The sequence below is a fragment of the Lithobates pipiens genome, unplaced genomic scaffold (assembly GCF_037356315.1).
Source record: "Lithobates pipiens isolate NorthernLeopardFrog02 unplaced genomic scaffold, aLitPip1_a1.2 Scaffold_3, whole genome shotgun sequence".
Taxonomy (NCBI): Eukaryota; Metazoa; Chordata; class Amphibia; order Anura; family Ranidae; genus Lithobates; species Lithobates pipiens.
The window spans coordinates 167,407,446-167,420,273 of NW_027507790.1; the positions used below are offsets into that span (position 1 = coordinate 167,407,446).

At 42.9% G+C, this 12,828-nt stretch overlaps 1 protein-coding gene across 1 annotated transcript in view; it reads right to left on the reverse strand.

The window, feature by feature from the left end:
- RASGRF2 (Ras protein specific guanine nucleotide releasing factor 2) overlaps window positions 1-12,828 on the reverse strand; it is a 498,296-nt gene that overhangs the window by 133,202 nt on the left and 352,266 nt on the right. The window contains exon 17 of the mRNA XM_077462462.1: window positions 8,822-8,914. Within this exon, the coding sequence (XP_077318588.1) occupies window positions 8,822-8,914 (93 nt within the window). The remainder of the gene's footprint in view (window positions 1-8,821; window positions 8,915-12,828) is intronic.

The window sequence follows — 12,828 nt, forward strand, 5'->3', positions numbered from 1 at the left end:
AAAAGAAAGCTCTATTTGTGGGAAAAAAATGATAAAAATTTCATTTGGGTACAGTGTTGTATGCCCGCGCAATTGTCATTCAAAGTGCATCAGCGCTGAAAGCTGAAAATTGGTCTGGGACTGAGGGGGGTTTAAGTGCCCAGTAAGCAAGTGGTTAAATTGCAAAATTTAACCACTTGCCGACCGCTGCCAGCACACATACGTCGGCAGGATGGCACGGCTGGGCAAAGTAATGTACCTGTACGTTACTTTGAATTTTCTGCCATGCACAAGCCCTTGCCTGACACGAGCTACGTGACCGTGCCTGCGGGACCCGATCACCGCTGGGATACCCGCGATCATGTCATGGAGCTGAAGAACGGGGAGATGCAGCTGTAAACAGCATCTCCCCGTTCTGCCTAGTGACAGGACACTGATCGTCTGCTCCCTGTCATTGGGGGCAGCGATCAGTGTCATGTCACTGCTAGCCCATCCCCCAGACAGTTAAAATTACTGCCTAGGACACACTTAACCCCTCCCCACCCCCTAGTGGTTAACCCCTTCACTGCGATTGACATTTTTACAGTAATCAATGCAATTTTATAGCATTGATCGCTGTATTAATGCCAATGGTCCCAAAAATGTGTTAAAATTGTCAGATGTGTCCACAATGTTGCAGTCACGATAAAAATCGCTGATCGCTAGTAAAAAAAAACTAGTAAAAAAAAATTATTAATAAAATGCCACAAAACTATCCCCTATTTTGTAGACGCTATAACCAATCAATAAATGCTTATTGCAATTTTTTTACCAAAAATATGTAGAAGAATACGTATCGGCCTAAACTGAGGAAAAAAATGTTTTTTTATATATTTTTGGGGGATATTTACTATAGAAAAAAGTTAAAAATAATGAATTTTTTTCAAAATTGTCATTCTTTTTTTGTTTATAGCGCAAAAAATAAAAACCACAGAGGTGATCAATTACCACCAAAAGAAAGTTCTATTTGTGGAGAAAAAAAGGACGTAAATTTTGTTTAGGAGCCACGTCGTATGACAGCGCAATTGTCAGTTAAAGCGACGCAGTGACGAATCGCAAAAAGTGCTCTGGTCAGGAAGGGGGTAAAGTGGTTAATCTCAGATTTCCTTACAGGTAAAAAAATATACAATTAAAGCATTTTGATTCTGCCATAAATATTGTGAGCCGATAACCTACGGTGTTCTCTGTGTGTGATGACTGGTATCAGCCAGCATTGTTCTTTGGGCATTGTGCTATCTCTGTGGGCTACAGAAAGCCTCCTCTATGTATTGAAGAAGAGAAGAAGGGGAGGCGTTCTGTACTCTTCCATTAATTTTTATTCCACCCTGTTGGTTTCGGACTGATGTGCTTTATAAATGCGCAGTGTTTTTTTTTCCAATCACCAGTATAGCCATGATAAAGCCATATTGCACTTTTTAATTACAAAACAATGCAGGCACTATGCAATGATACTCAGTTCATAAAATGGTGGAACAAAACTAAAATCCCTCAGAGCTAGGAGTTAAAACGTGAGCACCAATTTTGATGCCCAAGCATAACAATTTAACCAAGATCCTCAATGGAAGCACTGAGGGATTCTATAAGTCTGTGGCTGAATCTCTCAGCACTTCCATTGAGGATCTTTGTGGTTATATTGCACTTTTTAAATGGACCCCTGGCTAAATATGGTACTTAGTTGCTTTGGCAACTGCTCCGCTTTCTGCAAATGTCTTTGCGTCAGTTATTTATAATAACCCAGCGTTCACAGGAAGGACTCTCAACTGACACTATTTTCCAATATCTATACCTACATGTCTAAAATGCTTACTTTCGAAATGCCTCTAGAATTATACATTTAGATCCATCTATGGAAGGGCTCCGTGCTTTGACATCTGTATGTGATCTCTATGTATGATTTCTCTGACACGGACTATGACAAAACAACCCCATTAGTGTAAAATCTTATCAGTCACTGGCAGCAGTGTTAGCACTTGTTCACCTCACGTGCAGACAGTGTTGTGATTGATGAACCTTATTCACATGAAACTGCTGCGTGTTGGTTGCCTCTTATTGCTCTGCATACATTATAATACATATTAAAATTCTACTACAAATTAGCTGTCATGAGCACAATGATGAGGTTTCTCTTGTGTAACAGCACACATCTGTGAGGACAGATGTTACATAAGTTTAAGGAGATTGCATTGTATCCGCCTAACACAGGGAGGTTACCATTGTGGAAAGACAGCATAGAAACACATGAAGCAAACACACAGCGAGGTTTAAAGCTAAACACAAGCCCTTTATACAATAGCTACAGTATGTGTTTACTTCATTTATTGTAAATCGTCCCCTATATATTACTTCTACTACAGCTATTTTTATAGAGGGTGCTTTTTTAAAAATGTTGCCAAGATTAACAGAGGGTTATAACTATATATATATATATATATATATATATATATATATATATATATATATATATACTGTATCTCACAAAGGTTAGTACACCCTTCACATTTTTGTAAATATTTTATTATATATTTTCATGTGACAACACTGAAGAAATGACACATTTGCTACAAGTGAGTGTACAGCTTGTATAACAGTCAACTGTCAATTTTCTGTCCTCTCAAAATAACTCAACACAGAGCCATTAATGTCTAAACCTCTGGCAACTAAAGTAAGTACACCCCTATGTGAACATGTCCAAATTGGGCCCAAAGTGTTCTTTAACCCTCTTGGTTATGGAGTTCACCAGAGCTTCACAGGTTTCCACTGGAGTCCTCTTCCACACCTGCATAACCACTTAGCGGAGCTGGTGGATATTAGAGACCTTGTGCTCCTCCACCTTCCATTTTAGGATGCTCAATAGGGTTTAGGTCTGGAGATATGCTTGACCAGTCCATCACCTTTTACCCTCAGCTTCTTTAGCAAGGCAGTAGTCGTCTTGGAGGTGTGTTTGAGGTTGTTATCATGTTATCAGAGCTATGTCAAAAGGTTCTGGTAAAATATAGCTGTTCTTTCTTTTTTCTCCGTTAGGCAAATGTTTGTCTGACAGCCTGTAAAGAAGTATGTTGACCATTCTAAAAAGAGGAATAGCACTAGTGACACTAAAGCTGAAATGTAAATCTTCTCATATTTTACCCTGTCCACCCATGTCTTCATTACATACCTTATTTTGGACTCAGTGATATAATATATTCTTCTCTATGCAATGTACACAGATCATGGCTGGCGGGGGGGGGGGGGGGGGGGGGAGCAAGCAGAGTGCTGTACATATCTTCCACAGCACCCAGCCTCAGTACTCCTATCAAGAGTCCTCTTCCCTGATGCAAACAATGCAATGAATCGTAGGAGAAGTTATGCAAAATTCAAAATGTCATTATGGGTGAATGTCAGTCTGGGGTAAATTATATTCCTAGGTAGGCTGAATTTACATGAATACTGCCCTAGGTAACCGTTTTGTATCTGATCACGTAATGCCAGATCACCTAATGCCAACGACCTGCTCTTGCTGTGATTATATTTATGTGATTATTATTTTTTGCCACTGATCACTGTATTAGTATAACTGGTACCCCAAAAAGTGTTTGTTAGGTGTCCGATCTGTCTGCCAAAATATCAGAGTCCCACTATAAGTCTCTGATCGCTGCCATTACTAGTAAAATAAATAAATGAACATATCCCACTGTTTGTAGACACTATAACTTTTACATAAACCAATCAATACCAATATACCATTATTGGGATTTTTTTAGCAACAATATGTGCCAGAATACATATGCCATGTACACACGATCAGCCTATCCAGCAGACTTAGTCCGGCGGACCAGAGTCCGCCAAACAATTTGACCGTTTGTGGGCTCCAAAAGTCCGGCGGACCTTTAAAGAAGACCTGACTCAAAATTGTCCACTGCACTCAGCTTTCCGGTGGACAATCCGCTCGTCTGTGTGCTAGTCCACTGGACTTTTCAAAAGAAGGGACTGGCCCACACACGTAGTAACGTCCGTTCATTTTGAAGGTGACTTCAGGTATGACGGGACTAGCGAGGGAAGTCAATGTCACCGCCTCCATTGGCAAGATTGACACCTTGCTAGCCCCGTCGCCTGGTATGGATTTTAAGGGGAACCACTACGCCGAAAAAACTGCGTGAATGAGTATGGGACTCATTCACATAGGGTGGGGGCTGAGATCTGGGGGCCACCTTATTAAAGGGGGCTCCCGGATTCCGATAAGCCCCCCACCCACAGACCCTGACAACCAACGGCCAGGGTTGTCGAGAAGAGGCCCTTGTCCTCATCAACAAGGGGACAAGGTGCTTTGGGGAGGGGGGCCGCAGGGCACCCCCTTCTCCAAAGCCTCCACCCCCCATGTTGAGGGCAGGCGGCCTGGTACGATTCAGGAGGGGGGGGCGCTCACTCATCCCCACCCCCTTTCCTGACCGGCCGGGCTGCGTGCTCGGATAAGGGTCTGTATGGACTTTGGGGGGACCCCTCCCGCTGTTTTTTCGGCGTAGGGGTTCCCCTTAAAATCCATACTTAGCAAGGTATCAATCTCGCAGGGCACCCCCTTCCCCAAAGCATCCACCCCCCATGTTGAGGGCACGCGGCCTGGTAAGATTCAGGAGGGGGGGCGCTCGCTCATCCCCACCCCCTTTCCTGACCGGCCGGGCTGCGTGCTCGGATAAGGGTCTGTATGGACTTTGGGGGGACCCCCACATTGTTTTTTCGGCGTAGGGGTTCCCCTTAAAATCCATACTTAGCAAGGTATCAATCTCGCCGATGGAGGCGGAGACATTGACTTCCTTGGCTAGTCCCGTCGTACCTGAAGTCACGTTCAAAATGAACGGACTTTACTCTGTGTGTGGGCAAGTCCATTCATTTGGAAAGTCCGGCGGACCTCTGCCAAAAGTCCAGCGGACCTCCACTGAAAAGTCAGTTCGTGTGTGGTCGTGTGTGGGCAAGTCCGCTTGTTCAGAAAGTCCGGCGGACCTCCACTGGAAAGTCCAGCGGATAGTCCGCCGGACTAAGTCTGGCGGATAGTCTGATCGTGTGTATGCAGCAATATTGACCTAAACTGATGAAGAAATTAGATATTTAAATTTTTTTCTTTGGGTATGTTTCATAGCAAAAAGTAAAATATATTGTATTTTTTTTTCAAAATTATCTTTGGGTACAGTGTCGTAGAACTGCCCAATTGTGATATAAAGTAACACAGTGCCATATCATAAAAAATGGCCTGATCAGCAAGGGGAGTAAACCTTCTGGAGCTGAAGTGGGTAACCCTCATAAATAACGCTGAGGTTCTATAAGAACTGAAATACAATGCATGAAAGAGGTTGGCCAGGGACAATCAGGATGGAGAGGAAATGGCAAGATGATGATGGATGAGGCAGACTATTGAAATTGCTGCAGTTTATGAGAGGTGTAAGCAATTTCAGTAGGAAAGAGAAGCTTGTACAACTGTGCAAGACTGAAGGGAAGGCTAGAGTTAAGCTTTAAAATAGAGAATCTATTAAATGAGTTTTATTTACCAAAAGGTAGAACATTGTAACTCTTCAAGGTAAATGTGTGGTTATAGCTGTTTTATTTTGCTTGTATATGATTGTGTTTTCAAAGTGAACACAAACGTCTCCACATTAGGCTGTACTTTCATTTTCCTAAGTGGACATTTCTACTTCAATATGTAAAGGACTGGTAAAGGTGGTCAGCTGTGTGGATCACATTGTTTTTTAGAGTCCAGCATAGCGTGACAGCTTGAGAGTCCTCTGAGAGTTTGAGAGGCTTCCCAGTGATTCCCTGATTGCTTTTGCTGCCACTGCTGCCAGGAGTGTGCGCAACAAAACACCCAATAGTCAGACAAGAGCAATGATACAAAGTAACTTGAAAAAAATAAATATACATGCATACAGAAATGGAATGAATAATATATAATAATAATAATATATAGAGTGTTGTTGAGAGGTGACCCCTCAAAGTGTATGTAAAGCCAAAGTTCTTTTTTTTTTTTTATTGAGTGTTGAAGGGTTAGAAACAAATGTTGCCTCACTAATGAAACCTGCATGCCTTCAGGGGCATACCAGGCCCTTAGGTCCAGTAAGGATTTTAAGGGGAATCCCCTACGCCGGAAAAAACGGCGTGGGGGTCCCCCCAAAATCCAGATCGGGCCTCCGCTAGTAAAAGAGCTAAAGGAAGAAAGCGGAGGCCCAGCAAGAAGAACCTGAAGAGGGGACAAGACCCCCGAAGTCGGAAGAAGACCCCCGGGTGAAGGCGAGAAGACCCCCCAAGACGGAAGTCCACCAGAGCTGTGCAATAAAATATTTTGAAATCTTGTGTTGTGTTTTATTTACTTTTTTTTCACCAGGTGAATGGGTAGGGGTACATGGTACCCCAATACTCATTCACATAGTGTGGGGGGCCGGTATCTGGGGGTATCTTCTTAAAGGGGGCTCCCGGATTCCGATAAGCCCCCCGCCCGCAGACCCCGACAACCAACAGCCAGGGTTGTTGGGAAGAGGCCCTTGGTGCACCCCCTTCCCCAAAGCACCCCCCCATGTTGAGGGCACGCGGCCTGGTACGATTCAGGAGGGGGGGCACTCGCTCATCCCCACCCCCTTTTCCTGACCGGCCAGGCTGCGTGCTCGGATAAGGGTCTGGTATTGACTTTGGGGGGGAACCCCACGCTGTTTTTTCTGCGTAGAGGTTCCCCATAAAATCCCTACCAGACCTAAGGGCCTGGTATGCCTCCGGAGGGGAAACCCATGCTGTTTTTTTTTTTAAATTTGACGTGAAGTTCTCCCTTAGGATTCATACCAAATACAGTGCCTGGTATTGGCGGGAATGCCAGCGATGCTTGTCGCTTATCGGGAAAGGGAAAGAAACATTTTTCCTTTCCCGATGCGAGCTGGCTTGGCGCTGGCTCCCACGACGGGGCTCGCTGATAAAAGCGGCAATATCTCGGTCACCTACTGTAATAACTCAGCATCCTCCTGCATGGAACACTGGGAAAGCTCCCAAAAAATACTAAATCGTTGGTATTTAACACCAGACTTTCCAAAATGTTCCCATCTTCATCCTCCCTATGTTGGAGATGTAACAGCCAAATAGGTAATTTATTACATACATTATGGGGATGTAAAGCTTTGTCCAGTTTTTGGATGTCAATTTCCTCATTTATAGTGTCGCTTACAGGAAATCTAATAGCACTCACACCAGCAATGGTCATATTAGGTTTAAACTAATATTTACCCAATCAATTATAGGACTATAGTAGCCAATTTTTATTTATTGGCTGCAAGACTCACCATAACCAGATTATGGAAATCCACTTTAGCTCCTAACCTATTAGATGTCATACTAAAACTCAATTCTTTAGCCCATTTTGAACTAATGCTAGTGCATAAAAATTATGCTATAGCTAAATTTACAAAAGTTTGGCTTGCATGGACTTTACATCCTAGAGCTTCAAATTTCCTGAAAAAAAAACGAGAACGACTAATATTGCGTTTCAGGTAGAGCATATAACTAAGAGATTGAACTGATATGGTAATTTCCTCTCCTTTTTCCTCCCTTTCCTCCTTTCCTAATGTTTAGCAACCTGCCCTTGTTTATAGAATGTTCCCGTTTGGGTTAAACAAGGATTAATTTATTATTCAAGAGTAATACACTATAAGGCTTCATTCCCACAAGGCAGATCCGCTGCCACGGAGTCCGCCAGCTCAGCAGGAGATCACTCTGTTGATCTCCGCTGAGCCAGCGTATGACAAGTCCACCTGTGCTCACTGAGCGGGGAGGGGCTTGTCGAGCGCCGCTGGTTGTTATGGAGAGATCGGACGAAAATGGACAGCATGTCCATTTTCATCAGATCTCACCCGATCAAATCCATCAGGGACAGATGCGAACGTAGGGCCACCCGTCTGATTTTAGCAGATTGGACCCGGTCAGATGTCAATCGGACATGTCACCGATGCCATCCATTGCTCCATAGACTAACATGGAGTGCCCGTTCAGGTCCGCCGACAAAACTGACAGGTGGACCTGAATGGTCCGACAGTGTGAAAGGGGCCTTAGTTGTGTTGTATTGTACTGCGAACTGGTAAGGTATTTTGGTCACTTATATAAGTCTTATATATGTGTAGGATGAAATTATAATTATAATTTTGTTATATATCTGAAAAACCCAATAAAAATATTTGAACTAAATAAAAAGGCAGATGTTCAAATCCTTCTGTATTATATTCAAATATCCCCACAACAAAAAGGTCTGACTCTAAAGGTACCAACATACAAGGGTTAAGAAAACAGCAAAAAGGTGGCTTCACATGCTCTTTAACATGTTGCCTACCATGTAATGCACATGTGCTAGGGCAGACAGGCTGGGTCTCAACACCCACATGCAGCATAATTATGGTGTCGGAGGTTTCTGTACTGACAGGGTGCTCACTGCACACTCCAAGCTTAGTGACCAAGCTGGCATAGGCACCTCCCTGTCTTTGTAATTGGGAACCTGCGGGACAGGCTCCCAACCATGTGAGCACTGTGACAGCCAATCAAACGAATAACGTCACCGGGAAGACAGCCCCGCCCTCTGGCAGTAAGACCTAGATAAAGGGCTGTTAGGAGGGTACAGAAAAAGTGTTAAGATAGAGCAGCCTCTGCCTCTCCTTTCCCCGTGATGAAGGGTATATACCGTTCACTACCTTTTGAGGTAATTGTGATGTAAAAAGGAGGAACTTTTGTAAATTTTAGAAATTGCTGGGAAAGTTTAATGCATGCCCCCTATAGTGCCTATATAGTGTCTCAATCATTTTGTAGCTCTCACCTGGTGGACTTCCATGTCCAGCTGCTGCAGTAGCGATGGCAAAAGCCGAGGCAGGAGAGACAGAACAGCAACGTGATGTGTCAGAGGTCTGCACTGTAACCGTAAAAAGAACGTTGGGGTCATTGCTTGATCAGAAATAAGGAACACTATTGCTAAACATGACTCATTTTACTTTTCAAAACAAAGAATAAAGATATTTGCCTTAAAGCTAAGGGCTGTTCCATAATTAAAAGCAGACACCCAATACACATGGTCCCACATCATATTAATTTTCATTAAAAAATGTTCCCTTTTTTCTGCTCTTAATCGAGAAATAAAATCTAATCAAAAAGTAAAAACCAATCAATAAACGTTCTAGTGCTAAATTTCAACTGTGCTTAAAGAAACACCATCACCTTGCCAATTCAAGACATAGAGACACTGTCTTTGCAGTGACATAGAGACACTGTCTTTGCAGTGACATAGAGACACTGTCTTAGTAAAGGGTCACTCTGATACTCACCATACCAATGCCTTCCTCCGCAGAAGCTGGTAACAAAACCCCCAGTGTCGGCCGGTGTCAGATGCTAGGGGACATCACTTCATCTGTAATATAGCAGTGCTCAGTACTAGTGAATGACTGCTAGACCCGAGTAACAATGGAGGGAGGAGAAGCAGGGGAGCACTAGTGAGATGAGTTACAGTGTGTCGGGGGCACCTTTGCGAAGACACTGTCACTTTGCCCTGAATGGCCAAGGTGACAATGGGGGAGATTTACTAAAACTGGAGAGTGCAAAATCTGGTGCAGCTGTGCATGGTAGCCAATCAGCTTCTAACTTCAGCTTTTTCAAATAGGTTTTAACAAAAAGCCCAGGTTCACACTGCTGTGGGTTAGAAATTGTGCGAGTTCAGCTGAACTTGGACGATTTCAAACCGTCAATGCAGTCTGACTTCGGGGGCGATTCGACAGACATCTGTGCAGGTTCATGCACAGATGTCTATTGAAATCACCCCCAAAGTCAACAAAAGTAGTACAGGAACTGCTTTTGTGACTTTGTGGCGCCGCACCGATTCGGACAGTGCCAGTGCAACAGCCACTGATTTGGCACGCGATTTTACATGTCAAATTGCAACCCAAATCCGTCCAATGTGAATGCGGCCAAAACCTTGGTTTCTATGCAGAGCTGCCCCAGATTTTATACTCTCCATTTTCAGTAAATCAACCCAAATCTCTCTTTAAGTAGGCAAATTTGTAAAGGCATTTGGTGCACTCATCAAAGACATTCTAGTATGTTAATTGTCTCCTGTCTAATTTGGCCCTAGTGTGTGTGTATGTATGCATGCGTGTGAGATAGGGACCTTAGACTGTAGGCTCCCTAAGGGCAGGGGCTGATGAGCATGAATTGTATGTAAAGCACTGCGTAAATTAACAGCGTTGTAAACCTATTAACCTGTTATAAACCTATAACAAATAAGAGGCACCAAGGATCCTGCTGTGGGAGTGTTTGAAAACAACTGCATCACAAGCATGGGTTCTCAGATCACCAGGTTACTGAAAAAATATAGTAGAGTGGACTGCTATATTACATCAATGTCAGGCTGACAAGTAAAGAACAGGACAAGTAGAGTGTGTTCCGTGTTTAGATTTAAGGATTTCATTATTGATTGGAGCGTCCATCTAAATGTGCCAGCCCAGGCCTTGTCATAAACACATTTACCTTTGCCATACTCCATTAAGCAGAGGAGTATCAAAATGCAAAATATAAGAAAATACATAAAACCAGAGGGTTTAGAAATGTACTCAGCTGCTCTTGTAGTACAAACTGGCAAATACACAAAGCACAGCTTTTAGAAGGAAAGACAAACACTGCACACTTCCCCTATAATCCCACACGTGATGTGCAAATGTATGTAAACATGCACGCGGCACTAATCCCTGGGGCTAATTAAAAGATTAGGCCGAGCATTGCTAGTGTTGATTTAAATTGAAATACCCATTAGTCTTTGTCCCCTAAAAAATTCAAGAAAAAGTAATGTCTTTCTGAAGAAACTGAATGTTCGTTATAAAGTTAAGTCACACCCGCAATTTTGTAGCAGAGAATTTTGCAGCTTCACATTTCTTTGGTTCCTTTTAGGGTGATTTCTAGCTAGCTACAGAATCCCTGCTATAGCAAAGAGGACAATTCTATAACTGCTGCAAAACAGCTTGGGTGACATGACCCTTAAATTAATATGAATACCTATCTTACCTATAAAAGGTTTTAATTTACCTGTTTACTTGAGCCACATACCACAGCTCTAATGTCAGGATCCACTCACACTTACAGTGTGGTTTCATTAGCACAAGCATATTATAGTGCACCACATTACTGCTAATATATTACAATGTATAGTGTTAATGGCTCTGATAGGTCCTCTGAAGTCTCCAAGTAATAGGTACTCTTATGGTGTAAGGCATTTGGCAGGACAGCTAGTGGAGAATTCAAGTGACCTTTAACTCTCAAGCTAAGAAAGGGGGGAAATATACAATATATCTTTCAAAAGTTCTAAAAAGTAAATAAAAAAATGTAAAAACTGAAAGTGGGCTGTTTCCATCGCATACAAATTTCCCAACAAGCATAATAAAGTGTGTAGAACAAGAATAATTTCAGATATCTGGTAGTCTTAATATCTTCCATCACTCCTAGTAACACAAATCGTGGCTCTGGCCAAGTCACAGAGAACATTCAGAGCATCAACCACCGACTCCCAATAGGTGCAAATAAGTGGGTATTGCCACACCATATGGAAGAATGTGCCAGTAGAAAAATGACGATGTGTACAAAGAGGGCTAACAGAGGGTTAAATGGCAGCCAATCTCTGTGGCGTATAATATATCCTATGTAGAAACGTTTAATTGTATAAATCTGTCCTTAGAGGATATCATATTGGTGACATAGGAACTCACGCTATCTTCCAAGTCCTGGTTCTGCATCCCACTCTTCCATTCATCTAGGGTCCTAGCCAGAGTAGAAGCATGTGCCACTGATAAACAGAGTAAAAGGGAGGACAGTGGCTTACCCATCACCTTCAATGTCAGCAGGTGCTCCACTATATCCGACTGCAAGACAATTAGGTCAAGAAATTGGGCCGTAACAGTGTGACTCAGCTGCAAATATCTAAAGTACAGGGATGCAGGCACAGCAAACTTCTCCCGTATTACTGTAAATGATGAAACCCTCCCACCCATAGTAAAATGTTTTAAGGCTACACCTGGGGATGCGGTAGGTGAAAAAGATGTTGCAACTGAGGATTACCCCATAGTGGAATAGGTAGAGTCCTCTCTATAGACCTCCCTAGCCTGCACCCAGACTGTATTTGTCATTGTTATAGGAACATTGACAGTGGGGTGGGCCTTAGGTCCTCTATAAACCAAATTGCAGCATATGACCCTAGAAGAGCAGCCTCCAGAGTCACTGCCGGGCTGTTTTTAGGTTGACTAAACCACCAGCGCACCATGACAAGCATAGCCGCCCAGTAATAAATTAGAAAATTTGGCAGGGCTAACCTCCCCCAAGACAGGGACAGTTGTTGTGTTTCCTTAGCCAGTCTGGGAGGCCTCCCCGCTCACACAAATGAGACAATGAGATTGTCCAGCTTAGCAAAAAATGCTTTGGTATGGATATTGGAGAGTTTCTAAAGAAATTTGGGTAAATATAGCATTGTTTTTAGGTTCAACCTATCCACAGGAGTGAATGGTAAATCCTGCCAGGCCTAACATTTGCAAGCAAATCGAGAAAGTAAAAGGTTAATATTATCCTCTAAATAGGACACCAATCTGCCCCGTACCCGTACACACGCGATAGGTGAACTCCTCCACCCACTGCAACGGTATATGTGTCACCAACCCCCAAACCTGAGGGATGAAGGGAAAAAAAGACTGACTTTAACCAATTAATACAGATTCCAGAATAATAACAAAACAATTGTATAATTTCCAACGCAGAAAGTAATTAAGTTCCCAGGTCCTGAATGTACAAATAAGGACT